At 26.8% G+C, this 16,187-nt stretch overlaps 1 protein-coding gene and 1 pseudogene across 1 annotated transcript; both read right to left on the minus strand.

The window, feature by feature from the left end:
* Positions 1-388: 388 nt before the first annotated feature.
* Positions 389-7,035, minus strand: LOC112998729 (protein MIZU-KUSSEI 1-like; annotated as a pseudogene).
* A 1,287-nt stretch (positions 7,036-8,322) lies between these two features.
* On the minus strand, positions 8,323-12,094 carry LOC100810608 (protein LNK3). Its single transcript, XM_006594301.4, has 7 exons — positions 11,843-12,094; positions 10,843-11,217; positions 10,341-10,426; positions 10,174-10,250; positions 9,602-9,682; positions 9,196-9,338; positions 8,323-8,749 (listed from the first exon to the last, which is right to left on the minus strand). Exons 2-7 carry the CDS (start codon positions 11,205-11,207, stop codon positions 8,458-8,460), a joined length of 1,044 nt encoding a protein of 347 aa, XP_006594364.1. The 5' UTR covers positions 11,208-11,217; positions 11,843-12,094; the 3' UTR covers positions 8,323-8,457.
* Positions 12,095-16,187: the final 4,093 nt, after the last annotated feature.

A 16,187-nucleotide genomic window follows, 5' to 3' on the forward strand; every position in this document is an offset into this window, starting at 1 on the left:
AATCTGATTTATCACTTAGGATCTCTTGATCTCTTTAATTTGATAAAAATTATAATATTGCACAGGACAAATACCAAATTTTATGTTATTTGATGAAACATATACAACACATATAATAATATATTTACAGGAATACCCTTTTAAATTAAGGAAATAATATAATGCATGTATGTAAGAGTGCCAATGATTATTTTAGTATATACAAAAATTAAATATTATTTTAATTTTTTAAAATTTAAATAATTATTTCTTTTAATCCTTAAAAAATTACTTTTATAATTAAATCTCTCAAATTTTCATAACTATATATTACTCCCATTGCATCAATCCTATAAGTACCATCATCATGCTTACCTTCACTTTGATTGTAATCTCGATTATATTGGTATCATGAGGGTCTGAACCTCATGTAATAAGTCTCGGAATCTTTGGACCCAACCACACGTTCAAATACACACCCTCATGTACAAGAGTTCACCATCACGAGGGTCTGACATGCATGTCATTGGGAAGAACACCAACTGCTACAGATCTGCATGCAACAATTGCATCACATTCAAGTCATCATCCGGAGCCTCTTTCTTCACCCCCATAACCCATTTTCTTCTAATTGCAAAACAATGTCCAAATGGGTTCATCGATGATCTTAATCTTGTTGTTGGAGGGCTTTTCGCACTCCAACACGATTCTATTAAGCCCCATTCCCATGTCTTGGAGCAGCTCCAAGAGCAGGAATGGTTGGTAATTAGGGTTTTCTTGGAATGCAAGGTTGACCCTTGGTTTCCGGTGTCCGAACAGGGTTTCGGTGATCCTCATGCCGCCATGGATGCGCACCTCATGGCTGCGGTTTCTAGTATTTACCGTTGGCATCTTGCATGATGGCATGATGATAGGAAAGCACCGGAAAATCGACTGGAACCTTTGGAAGAGTTTGTTGTACTTGGAGCCGGGTTTGCTCTTGGTGATTGCCGGTTGAAGTGAATGGATACATAATGCTGATGGTGATAATGGTGGTAGTAATAATATTATCTAATGTTTGGGAAAAGGGTAATGAAAGGAGGAAAGGAAGAAACTTTTTGTGAGGATTTATTAGTTTGATGCAAAATTAAGATTGAATGCTTTAGATGAGGTTGTTGAGTTTTGGGGAGTTATGCACAGGTTTTTGTTGATTTATATGAAGAAAACTAGATTGTGGTGTGCACGTTGGGGTTTGGTGGCTGTTCATTTCTATCAAGGTTTGAAAAGATGGCTGTATTTTTAAATTTTCTTCTTCTTGTCATTCTACTGACGTACTTTTGGTTTGCTTTTATGTTTTAATTAATTAGTTTAGGTTTTGATTTTTTTTGTGTGTGTGTGTCTGGAGAAAATTGAGAACTAGCGATTAATAATCAATTGGCTTGGTTCCGTTGAAAAAATGTGTTAAAAATAGATAAAATGATTCAGTTGAAAATAGAAAAATGTGTTAAAAACGCACCCTAATTTATCGGCATTTTAGGTAATGGATGAATACTTGATTTTCTAGACGTTTTTATCGAAGTGGAATTGCTAGCTGAAAGCTCAACGATCACTGAAAAACTACTTACGTATATCGTGCATTATTCAAGTTGTCACTGTTATTTAATTTGTTGATAGAGAATAAAAAAACAGGATTTTGAAATTAAATAAGACAAAAAAACGCTCTCGCTTAGGTGACATTTGAGTTAGATTTATTAAAGTTAAACTGTAATTTTGATCTTTAATTTTTTATCCACAACTTCTTCTTTTTTCTTTTACATTCTGATTCTGAAAATTTTATAATTTTTATCTCATTTTTTATTTTGGAAATGATTATTTCTTGACTAAACTGAATTTTTTTTTAATATGTGTCTAAGACGGCGTGTTATTCGCCATATTTAGTGAAAGTCATAAATATATACTCTCATCCATTGGAGTATTCCTGACTTTAACATTTCCCCACACATATTCTTCTTCGAATATTAAATGTCAACATATTTAAAATAAAAATTAAACTTTACATGATGATATCATATAAGATTATTTCTTCCAATCTTGATATAAGAAAAAATATATATTTCACACTTATTAAAAAAATTAATTGAACCATTCGTGCAATTGATTTTTTAGAGAAAAAAATACTTATCCATATATTATTGTCTATTATCTTTTCGGGGCTTGATTTTTGTTAGTGGTACTTTGTTTCATCTTGGTTTACCAATTTACAGGTTCAAGTAACTTTGTTTGCAATGAATTTGGTTTGGTCTCCTAGTATTGTTCCTCTCTTATTCTAATAATAATATCTATCTAGCAAATTTAATATTTAATATTTTATATTTAACACTTAGTAAAAATGATGTTAAATTTTTTTAACGATATTTAAAAAATACATTAAATATATTATTAATATCTTTTCTAAATTTTTTTTATCAAATATTGTGTATAGCTTATGTCACTAAAGGTTTTAGCAATATTAATTATACATAACATTTGATAAAATATCAGGATAACATATTTGTAATATTTATTTATATTTAATGATATTTTTTTAAATATTATCAAAACTTTTTAACAATATTTTTTATTAATTGTTAAGAAAAAAATTATGGTTAAAGGTCATATATGTAGTAATGAGAAGTTATTTTTTATGGGTTTTTAATATTAGACCTTGTTGATATAGATATCAAACTATTTCGATTAATTTTTAATTTTTTTATTACCTAAAAATTTTTGTTTGATTGTTGAGTAAATAATATTTTCTAAGTATAGTTTATAGCGTTTTATTTTTTTAATGTAACTTGAAGTAGTATTTTTTGAATGTTAATTCCTAACTTTTTATATTTATTTATTTTTTATTTTTAAAATATTTATTTGTTTTTTATTATTACTCTTTTTAAATATGTCATTAATTTATGTCATTTTATATTTTTTACTACTTTAACAACTAATTTTATTAAATACTTATAATTTAATAAATTAGCTTAAAATCTTTTAATTTTTTTAGCTTTCAGTAGGTTATCAATTAATTTTTAACTTCTTAGTTAACTTTTCAATTAGTTTTTTAAAAAATAACCAAGTGTAAAACTACCTCTTATATAAGTACTGAGTTGTTAATATTAAAAAAAAAAAAACATTTTCTTGCCCAAACCAACAAAAAAATAATAAAGATGTGGGATCTATTGTGAATTTGTGATACTCATTTTGAGTTCGAGTTCTACAATTAAATAAAAAAAGCTTATTAGAGTTCTTAAATCTTAAATTAAAGTGTAAAAAATTATAGATAAGTTCTTCATTTAAAATGCTATTACGTGACTGTAAAAACCCATAAAAACAGTTTTTAGAAAACTTGTGAAAACCTTAACTATTAAAGAGAGACTAGTGATTTTGATTCGCAATAACAATTAATTACTCTCTTGTTTGCCAACGAAGATTGAACAAAATTAGAGCTTTCTTGGCACATAAAATTACTCATAATTTTTCTCTAATTCATACTAAAACATGCTTTAATATGTTCAGGTCACAATAACATTGGTGTTGGTGTAACATATATTAACTGACATTTTTAATTCATAGGAATCAAACAACAAATGTACATCAAATTTATAATGACTTATACATACATAATTGAGATAAATCACGCCAAAAAATTTATTTGACTATTTATATTGGATCTTTTATTCCATTCATGCACGTTATATTATTTATTTAGTATTTAAAAATAAAATAAAAAGCTAAAATTATGTCCTACAATGTTAAAAAATTAACTTACAATCTTTAAAATTGGGATGGAGAACTAAAATTATTGATTTTAAAAAATTGAGGGACTATGTTTTAATTTAAAAACTGGGAACTAAAATTGTTGATTGTGAAAAACAGAGGACCAAAATTAAATTTTAATAAATAAAAAATTGCTAGCAGTAAAAATAAAAAACACATTCTTGTTTTTTAACACTCCTATAACTCGCATATATTAAAAATATGAAACACGAGTTGTTATCTACAACTAGAAGTCTAAAAAAGGAGACAGCTATTCTAGAAACACGCGCGACTTATGTATTGTTTATTAAAAACTCAGTTTAATTGAAACAACAAATAGAAAAAAAAAAATATTCCTCTACTTTCTCTTACATTTATTTGAGAGTATTTCTCTAACCTTTTATTACTACTTTATTTTTTAATCATATTATTTACTATATTTATTAGATTTATTAATTTTTCTTTCTATCTTTTTTTTTTCTCTTTCTACCTCAAATACCCCCTATTTCGATGTGAACCATAAGGCCTGTTCAATGTGGAAAAATACAAAAATTGTAGTAGTAAACTTACATGTTTGGTATCATGTCTGCCTGCTGGGCATTTATTCACTTTTTTAACATTCTTATTTGAATGTATACATTTTTATCCTTAACTCAATTTTTCAGTTATGTTTTCACCTTTTAGAGAATTAAAAATCATCCTTTTTATAATTTTTAAGTAGTCATTACATTGTAAAATTAATTAAATTTTTATTAAATAGTCAAACAAAAATCTTTTGCTCTATCAATTTATTTTTTATATTAAAATTTTAGAAATTAACGGTCTGTTTGATTTAAAGGATGAAATTGAAATAATGAAAATATAAGAGATCTTTTAATTAAAGAAAAGTATAAAAGGTATCGGTCTTACAAAAGTATAAAATTTTTCTTAAATATTATTTATCTCTTCAAAAATAAATACACCTAAGATGACATTATGTAATTAAATTTGGAAGGATAAATATTTACTTTTGTGCTTGAATTTGTTAGACACTTATAAGTTAGATTTTGAAAGATGAAAATTAAAATTTTATTTCCAATATCCAATAAATGCGATAAATCATTTCTATGGTTAGTTAAACTATCAATAGTGATAATCCCGATGATGATGTGGTCACTGATGTAAATGATTGACACGAGTCAATCCATTGATTATTCAATTTTATCTTTAAACTTGACAACTTATTATGCTTTTATTTTTTGGAATTAACCAATTACTCATATTTTGATTGAAGAACTTAATTACATGTTATCATTTTGGTTCTTCAAAACATTTTTTAATTTTGAATTAAATCTCACACTGCATATAAATTATTAGCATATTGATGATAAACAATATTTGTTTATAGTGATAACAATTAATTATGTTCATAAAAATTGAATGAAAAATAATCATCAAGTATAAAAATAAAAAGTATTATATTTTATATTATAAATCACTATCAATTTATTTATCATATTTTATTAAGTTAAAATTCTAACAAATAATATTATAAGAGTGACAAAATCCAATTCAACTAATTAAAAATAAAAAAAATATAAATTAAATCATTTTTTCATAAGAATCAAATTAAAAATGTATATTATTTAAACATATAGATGCTAGCTAACATATAATTTATTTTAAAATTAAAATTATTTATTTAATTAAGGATAAAATTAATAATAAAGAGATACAAAATTGATCATTTAATTCGATCAAAATTTAAGACAAAATTATATATTTTTTATTTCTCACATTTTATTATATTTTCTTTTATTTTGTATACTCCAACATAACTAATATAATGATTGTATTATATTTTATATTTAATTTTATAGGTCAAATATATAGACCCAAGATAGGAAATTAGGAAGGACAATAATGACAATTCCTTAAAAATTATTTTTATTTGTCACTAACAATAATAGAAATTAAAAGACTTAAATTATGTAAACAAATATTTAAATTAATTACATTTTTATACATACAATACAAATTAACACACATGAAAAAAAATCATTTTACGAGATAAGAAACAAATAAAACTATCAAAGCATGCTTGTTAATATTAAAATGTGACAAAAAGGAATATGCACTAATATTGTTAATCAAATCACATATATCAATGTGTACTACATTTATCCAATCAAAAAGGATATGCAAGAAAATATTTATAATTATTATTTTTCTTCCTTTTGTGATCGTCAAATTTTTTTAAACTTATTTTCCTCATTAACATTATTCCATAAAATAAATGAATTAATCTAACATTTTACACATATTAATAATATATAAGGTAATAACTTTATTTGGGTTGAAGATCTAGTTTGAAACTTTATATATAAATTCTTGTTAGTAATGTCCTGAACTTAATACTTATTATTGTAATGTAATTACTTATAAATTAATTTTATATTTATAATATAAATGACAAAAATTATAGAAAAATAGAAGTGAGAGAATATGACCTTGTATATGTTAATAATTTCATGCGAGAGACTTAATTAAAAATTTTAAAATGTTTTTAGGTACCAAAATGGCAATACATGTTTAGAGACCAAAATGTCAATAAGTGCTTAAATTTAGGAACAATAAGTTATTAAATTCAAAGACCAAAATGAAAAATAATTTTTTGACACTTGACAATCATTAGCTACCATGTCATCACCAAAAATATCATGCATGCATAATTATTTGAGTTAATAGAAAAAAATTTAATAATATGATATTTGTGTCTCACTTTTTGCACACTCAAAAATAAAATTTTAATTTTTCATGTTTTTGGAACCGAACTATTAACTCCAAACAACTTCAAAAATGAAAGTCAACATTTAACAATTTAAAAACTTAGAAAAAAATTATGATTTTAATATGTTTTTTTATACATGTAAAATATTCCTTTTTAGTTTATTACCTAAACAATATTATTTTACGTACTATCTAATACTTTTTTATTAATTTTTACGTACTATCAAAACTTATCTATAATGTTTTTAATTTTTAGTTGGAGTGAGTGACTAGTGAGTAGTGACTAATGTGATAGTAACATTGGTGTACTCCACGGAATAAAATGGTGGTTTAGTCGTGAGGGAATCTTTCTAACGATGGTTCAGAACAGCATGAAAGGCGCATCGCATCTGATCCAAAATGGTGGGAATGAGCCTCTGAATGTGAATGGTAAGCCTCAAGTTTCGACAGCTGTAATAATGGACGTGTCGAATTCTCTGTTTCATTTTCAAGCACCCTGGCATCATTTAGGTCCATTTGTATACAACTTTTTTTATGAATAATTATAAATATTGAGAAATACCTAAGCCCAATAATTATAAACATAGGATCAGAGTTCGTTATGAGACCCGTCCTTACTTCTGCTAGCACTCATTATTTATTGTTCAGGTACCCAAGTCCCATATCAGTTGTTTCAGTCCTTGAAATGCAGTTTATATATCTGTTGGATAATTTAATGTTAATTGGTTTTAAGATGAAATCTAACAATAAAATGAAGATGAAATTAGTTTCTTTTTTTTTATAAACTACATATCCTCCAACAACCAATCCCTTTTGAATCGGTATGGATGACAAATTTTTTTCTTCAGATTATTTAACGCAACTAATTAGTTAAAATCAGTGTTTCAGATAACTTATTTTCTAAATTGAACCTTCAATTCAACATATTTCAATGTGTAGATTTGCTTTCCTTGATGCATGTGTTTAGATTTCACTCACATCATTCTCCTATTGTCCTTAGATAACCCCTTCAGATTTCTTGCTGCTTTTGGCCTTCTCATAGACTACTACACTGAACTCATGTGGTGTGTGATTCTTGGAGAGAGGATACTGTTCACTTGATTGCTATGCTAAATGAGGTTCCAATAGGTATCCTTACTTTTTAACTAAAAAAATAGAACCTTACTTGAAAGTAATAAAAATATAATATTAAAACATAAGTTGTTAATAAATAACTAACTATATCTTAAAAGCATTTTATTTTACAGTTTATCAAAAGGCACCCCTTATTTTTGTATTTTTACTCCTAAGCTGAAAAAGTACTGGTAACACTCAAGTTTATAAATTCACTTATATACACTCAAACAAAATATTAAAATGCCTAAGAATCCTGACCCCAGTTTTTCTCATAGCTAGTTGATAAATACACGCTTACATTCCAAGCAAAATATCAAGGTGTACAACACCTAAGAATCCTTAAGTGACCCTACCTAATTCAATCATTTGCACTCCAAGAAAAAATTCATGGGTACAAGTACAACACATGAGAATCCTGAAGTGACCCCAGTTTTGCTACTTCTAGTGTTGAACTGTTGATCAATTCAATCATTTGCACTCCAAGAAAAATATCAAAGTGTAAAACACCTAAGAATCCTGAATTGATCCTATCTTTGTTAACTGCTAGTTGATCAATTCAATCATTTACATTGCAATCAAAATCAAGATGTAGCTGGATGGATAAGGCTAGCCCTTGAGTAGAAGCTACAGAAAACAAATAATTCAAGTGCAAAAGCATATATACACGTAAGATCACAGAAACCAAAATCGTCAAATTTCCTTGCCTCTTTTATCTTAAGGGTTCCAAAATTACAGGAAATTGATTTTTCATATTTTTGGTTTAGCTACCAGAAAGCAGCTCACAATAACATTACTTAACCAAACTCAACCATGAATGACTTCTTAGGCAATATATGATTCTGTGGCTTCTTGTTGATCCTCTGGTTCAAACCTTGGAACCTCAGCATCAGCAGGTAACTTTTCTGCGTGTGGAGAGTGAGATTTTTTTGTCACATCCAAGGCTTTTGAGCTTTTTCCTTGAAGACCTTTACTTCCAATTACTTCTTTCTTCAAGTTTACTAGTGTTGTAAGGGGAAGATCTATTATGTTAATTTCCATCTTGTTGAACATGAGATTTGCAACTGCTCTGTCAATACTGTTGGTCTCTGATTCCATTGGTTTACTGTCCTCAGACCTATACATCAAGTTCACATTTCAAACAAGGCTTTTCAGAATTTAAGTAGTTTGAGAAAAAAACAAAACTGTATACTATTATCTGGACTTGTGTCTAACACTCAATGCTTAGTGTGTTACAATGAGAGTTACAAAAAGTGTTAGTTGATATGGAAAAACTAAACTAGAGAACAGAACCATCTCTGAGTGATAATATTTCAATAAGTATAATATAATCTGAAAGAAAATAAAAAGTAAATGTTAAGCTGATACTAAAAGTATATTTTATCCCCAAAAACAAGTATTGAAGGAGTTAAATTGCAATTTGTGTCAAATAGTTTCAGGCCATACCAAGCAGAAGTTATGCTGTTATCCAAATCCACAAAGAGAATTATTGTTTCAACATAACATTTAGAAACTAAAGGCCAAAAGAACATAACATACATGCAGCATATCTAAATCATGTACCTCATGGTATCATTGTAAACTGAGTCTGGCATTTCCTGATGCATGTTAAGATCTCCATCCAGGTCCTCTACTACATGTTGTTTTGTATTTCTAGCAAGACGGTAAAGGGCATCTCGGAAACAAATACGAGTCTTCTCAGTGAACTAATCATGTGAGACAAGGAAAAAATCAATTAGCAACATGTATTATTGTGTGAGAAGTGCTAGTAATACACTCTATTCATCTTTTATTGAGTGAAATCCATGTGTATCTCACTAGATAGGGAGTGGGGTTACATCATTTAGTGGGACAAATAGATTTCAAGCAATAATATAATATGTTAAAAAATAGTGTCAAAAAGTGTGTTAGTAGCAATTCTTATTATTGCACTTAATCACATGCCAATAATTTCAGTTCAGTCACATACCTGTGCAATTAACATCTCAAAACCCTGCAGTGTAAATTCCTCAAGAGATAACTGCTCAACCATGATGTCATCTTCATTGAACTGCTCAAAAGGGTCCAAGACTTTGCAATTAGAATTTGTATGGAAATTAGTTCTGTTAGTATAAATAATTATATCCAGTCATGATTTACTTTATTTCTCAACAAAATACACAAATAAGCATTGGACATAACTTACATACAGTTTCTTAGGTATTGTTGATACTATTCGCCAATCAGGAATGTAGTTTAACCTTGGCAATTGACTTACTAAAAGTATGCATTAAAGGATTATGCAAATTACTGTGGTGAAATTCCAACTTTGATTGGAGAACAAGACCAACAACACATGAGAAACTGAATCTAGGTTTTGTCCATAAGCATTCTGGTAAGTGGCATGTAATCTCTGTTACTGCTGAACAAACAACTTCCAGGGCATACACCAGAGAATTTTCATCTGATTACAAGTGCTTTGCTGACTATATGGTGACTAGTTGATTACAAATTTATGATTTTGAAACACTAGTCAACTACTAGACAAAATGTAATTACTACCTCTATATCCAGGCAATCCTTGGAGTCTGAGTTACATGGAACAAACCCTGAAGCTGCAATATCTTTCTGCACTCCACCTGATGGAAAGAACAAATTTGTAATTTTGTACATCCATATTATAGATCTTTTAGAAATTACTTGTTCAGAAACTAAAATGTAGTTCTCACCAGTTGTGTTGCTGCACTGGTTTTCAGGGTAAAAGAAAGATTTGCGTAGGCTTTCAACACATGGAAAATCTTCAAGTACAGAATCCCTACATTCATTGAAACATGTGAAAACCGTAAGACAAAATCTAGTCAAATGAATTGGATTAACTTCATGCCTATGGTAAGCCAGTCAATATTGAATGTCTCTGTTGGGTTAAATGTAAAGAAAGATTAAAAAAAATAAAATTTCGTACTATAATTATTAAAGAAAAAAGGAGCCTTTACCATGCAATAACAGGTTCATGCTTATAGAGTCCCAAGAACAAATAAATATGATTGTGTTAGTCTCTATTGGCTCCAATCATTATGATAAATATGGCGAATTTTGGTATGCAAAAACATCACAGAGCCATTCAATTTGTACTGGACTTGCTACAAGGTTAAAGCATTTCAGATGCTACATGATTTCATTATCATACAGGCATAAAACCAAGTATCTTAGTCCCAGAAGTTACGCTTGTACAAGAAAATGTCATCCTTCTGTTCTAAAGTTGATTGGTCTTGAAGCTGGTGATCACACGAAAGTTCCGTTTGTTGAAACGATTGCTCAGGCAATCCTCCACATGCACTTGAACTGCTAGACTGATCTTTATCATACAGACAAGGGTCAAACTCAATTTCATTTTTGAAACTTTCATCAATGAAATTGAATTCTACTTCTGTTTCATCTGTGTCCATGATCAAATACTCCTGGGGTGAATTAAAGCCTTCAGGTGCATTTATTCCCCATTCTGACCAATTTTCTGGTGAAGGATGCCTTTCCAATAAATCTTCTTGATCTTTGGGAACAAGAAAATCACTACTTTCACATCCATAGTACCAGTCCATCCCAAGTAGTCTGTAGAGTGTTCAAAACATGAGCAGATTAGCATTTAGCATTTAGTAAATGCCCTTTATAAATGGAAATATGCAGAATTTACTGACTCAGACAAACAAGCTATTTGATTAACACAAAAGGAAAACTTCATCCAACCAAGCACAAGAAAGGTATGCAGGTCAATTGTTTCTATCCGAATTCTGGAGTTTCCCTTCAAATATAAATAAAAGCTTTACACTTTGGTCCTTCCCCTTTCCTACCCTATCAAAGAATGAAACCCCCTTCAATTTTTAGTTTTTTTTATTGGCAAATGTTAATTTTATTAACGGAAGGGATCAAACTCACAACTTTCCCCTCTTTCCTTTTCCATTTAACCATCCTCCTTCATTTAAGCCGGAGAATCTTTAAAAAAACAAAAGAGAACCTAAAGCTAAAAAGGGAAAAGGAAAAAAAAACATACAATATAAGAGAAAGTGAGAAACATGATGAAACTAGTGCTAAACACCATACATCTTTGAGATGCTCAAACAAAAAGAGGGGGGAAAAAACCTTCAAAACAGCAGAATTTCCTTAAAAACATTCCTTATAAAAGAACAAAGACTTCAGATATAATAACAGAAAGATGAGCGGTTTGAAAGGAACATACCTTTCTGTGGCTTTTGTATAGAAAAGTGAGAGAACCAAGCTTCTGTATTCTGATTGATGAAAACAAACCAACCCAGTTGGAGAATACAGTACTCAGTAATGAACAAAACTTGGTAAGAGGTTAGTTGAAAGACTGAGGCGGCTGTATGTGGTTTTGTGTGGTCAGGTGCATATATTTATATTTTATTGGACAAGTAGTTGTAAGATAGAGTTGATAGTACTATATAGGAAGATGCTACTATATAGTCACATAATAATGTGTTAATCTGCTAACAGACAGTAGTGAAAAAACAAAAAGGCAAAAGAAAGAGACTTGTTGAGTTTTGTGGCTGAGAATACTTTGGTGCCGAGATTTTGTGGCCTAAAGTTCTCCATCTAAAACTGAAATCTTATTGGCCATTTGATTCCATCTCAGCATCTAGCACTAGTGGCCTCAAAAGGAGATCCCAAACTTGGGATTTTTGCGGTGCAAAATCTTGCTGGATGCTTTAAAGATCACATTCTCAACATGCCTATACCAATTTATTTGACCACTTACAAATAAATTGTTCGAATATTAAAAATAGACTTAATTATATTTTATATTCATTTAGGATTTTGCAAATTTTATCAAAAAAAAATTATGCATTTTACTCTCTTTTTGAAATTTTACAAATTTTCTAATTTATTATTTTAATATCCACTACCATTAGTTGATTACTAATGAAACACTCTAATGTTGATGGGACATTAAGATGTATCACTCACATGATATCAACACAAAGATGTGTAATTAAAGATAAAATATAAGAAAATTAAAAATAAAAAGATAAAATACGTGAAATTATTTATATAAAATATATAATTAAGCCTAAAATATATAATTAGAAAATGGTTGTTCCAAGGTTAATAGTGTGAAATTTGAATAATTTATATAAAATTATAGATTCAAGTTTTATCATCAATATTGAAAAATATAGGTTTATTTAATTTACTTGAAAAATAATATATAACTATTATAAAGTGGATACCCACTTTTGATTTGCCTTTTATTTTATTTTTACTTAATTCCGTCAATGAATGTTGCAAACCATTCACTATTACATTTTAACTTCTCATTTAAATTATTTCTCTCTCACTAAACTACTCATTATTAAGAAATACCTGTATAGCATTTAATTTAAAAAATGTAGAAAAAAGGCATTTCTTTTCACTGGCGGTAATAACTCATTTAAAGAGAGGAAAATGGATTTTTTATTTTAATAATCATAAAATATAATTATTTATCCAAATACTCATCCCTTTAAAATACGTAACCAATATAAACAATTAATTTAAATAATTACTTTAAAAGGGTATTATAAAAAATTATTTATTTAAAATAATCATTTAAACTATTTAATCATTTTAAATTAAGCATAAAAGCAGTTAACTATTTTCAAGTTGACAAAACTGAATTTTAAATGCAAATTTCTTAATAGGCTTAAAAGGATGAATATTTGGACAGATATTTTAAAGAGACGAGTATTTGAGTAAATAGTTATATTTTATGATTATGAAAATAAAAAAATAAGGAAAAAATGGGAAAAAATTATAAAAGTGCATGCCTAAACTGTAAAGTGATACTGAAATTGTTTTTGCATGAAATCCAACAACTTATGGAGAAGGGTACATGGAGTGTTAAACTACTTTGAGTAATGCCTTTATGTGAGTACATGAAAATGAATAATATTACTCCTTAAGACGACACGTACCTAAAAAGATGTCACAAATCACCATAAGCTGATGTCATGTAGGCCTTGTATTAAAAGTTTGAGCCTTTTTTGTTTCTGGTTCACAATCAAACTGGTTGAGCATATGGTTTCAGGCCACAGATCATTTGCAGATGGCAATAGTGCAATCCATGTGCTATGTATGGATAATGAACTATTTGCTGGATCAATTTTGGGGAAAAAATGGCTATATAACCTTTAACGTAGAATTCATCCACTAAACTATTAACCATATAGTATTAGATTCTCTTTTAAAATGAGAATGGTCTTTTTTTTTTTAAAAGACAAAATGAGAATGTTCTTTAAGAAGTATGATGTAACACTTTATTTTTTTTAATATAATAATATAAAAATATAATTTCACGTAAAATATATTATCAATATGTTTTTTAAAGTTTATAACGGCGATAAACAATAATAACGGCGACGTCAATTATAATACTATGTGTTTTACTAATTTCTTAATTAATTAGTAGTGGTGGTGATAACGGTCACACTAATCATAATGATGGAGATGATGATATTTAGTGATAATGATTGTTAATTAAAGTTAATGATAATGATAATTAAAATATGTTAGAATATGATAATTAATATTTTTTATAGATTTAATTTTTGTTTGAAAAATCTTTTAGAGATTTAATGATTATATTAAATTTTAATATGAATTTTAAATATTTTAATTTTAATTATCTATTATTTTTAATTAATAATCTAACATAATCAATGATCATGATTAAAAATGATATTAAAATATTTAAAAATTAAAATATAACATAATTATTAAATCTCTAAAAATTCATCAAACAAATCAAATTTTAAAATATTTTAATTTTAATTAACTCATTATTAATACTGTGACCGTCGTCACATATGACGGTATGACATCGTCACCATATATATATATATATATATATATATATATAACTTTTATTATGAATATCTTTTGTTAAAAATAATTTTATTTAAATTATTATTCGATGTTTATTAAATATATAGATATTTTTTTATAAGAATTCAAATCCAATCTTGGTTGATCATAGGTTAACATTCAAGTAGGTGTGTTTAAAAAAAATGTATGAATTGATTGTGGATATGAATATATTATTACTTATTAGGTTCTATATCCGCATATTATTTAATATATTAAATTTATAATAAAAATAATATTATACTTGTAATCTTCTGCTGATTATAAATTATATTATTTTATTAATTATTTTTATAGTTAATTGTTTTCTTTGTTATGCTTTATAATTAAGACATGAAAACTCTTAAATATTTTTTAATTGCATACTAAGTAATTGTTTTTGTTAATTTTATATTTAATATTAATATTATTTTGTTTTTAGTCTTTTAGTAATAATTTTAATTTTAATATAATAAAATTAATGAATTTATTTGTTAATTTTATATTTAATTTTAATATTAAATCAACGTATTCATTTTATATAATCTGCAAACGTAAAATAAATTAAAAAAGAAAATGCCATTTAATTGAAGCATATTAAATGTAAACTTAATTTATGTATGAAAATTATTATTTTTACCATTTTTAATGATTTTTTAAATAGAGGACCATAATTTACTCTTGTATTCATTTGTATACTTGATTCTAATAAAAAAAATTGTGTACTTGATTTTCTTAATCATTTACTTTTAAATTTACCTTCCTTATCTCTAATTCTAAATTAAATATCATAATTGTTTTAAATAAATTTTCAATACATTGTTTTAAAAATTTTGTTATGAAATATTATCCACGAGACTGTATATGAAATTAAAAATATTTATTAGAAAATATCAAAGTATAATTAAATACTTTAAGGATTAGTGCCTTACTCGACTGAAGATACATTAGACGACACTAGAAAAAACTTATTCCTCAAGTTTAATTATTTATTGTAAATTCAAAATATATTTTATATATTACAAATATTTATTTATTATAAAATGTAACTATAATATAATTTATATACTTAAAACTATTAATTATTATAAAGTTTTGATCATAAGAAATAAATATTTATCCTTTTATATATATTAAAGTACTTATAAAAATGTGTGTTAAAATATCCTATTTAAATCTTATTAATTATCTGGTAATGTAACAATTAACTTTTTCCTCCTATATGGTAATGTAACATCATTTTTGTGCTCTTTAATTATATTTTTAGTCCCAAAAATTTTAGTTATTTTAAAAAAACATCATTTTAATCCCTTAAATTCTAAAAAATATTTTTAATCCCTAAAACATTAAATTTGAGGGACTAAAATGTTTTTGTTTTTAATTTGAGGGGCGAAAACCAAATTCAATTCAAATTAAGAAACTAAATATACAATTAAACTAATAATAGTTAGACAGATATTCTCTTAAGACATTGATTAATAAATTAAAAAAATTATTTTATTAAGATGTATAAAATTCTCATAATTTTTTTTATACTTTCTTGTGATTTACATAATAAATATATTTTTTTTAAAAATTGTTTAAGTAATGTTACGCCGATTAGCAAAGACTCTAATAAATAACCCTTTCATCTAACTCTATGTGCTATAACACCCACCCATGAAAAGCAACATTTCCATCCTAGC

Source organism: Glycine max, chromosome 13 (assembly GCF_000004515.6).
Source record: "Glycine max cultivar Williams 82 chromosome 13, Glycine_max_v4.0, whole genome shotgun sequence".
NCBI lineage: Eukaryota > Viridiplantae > Streptophyta > Magnoliopsida > Fabales > Fabaceae > Glycine > Glycine max.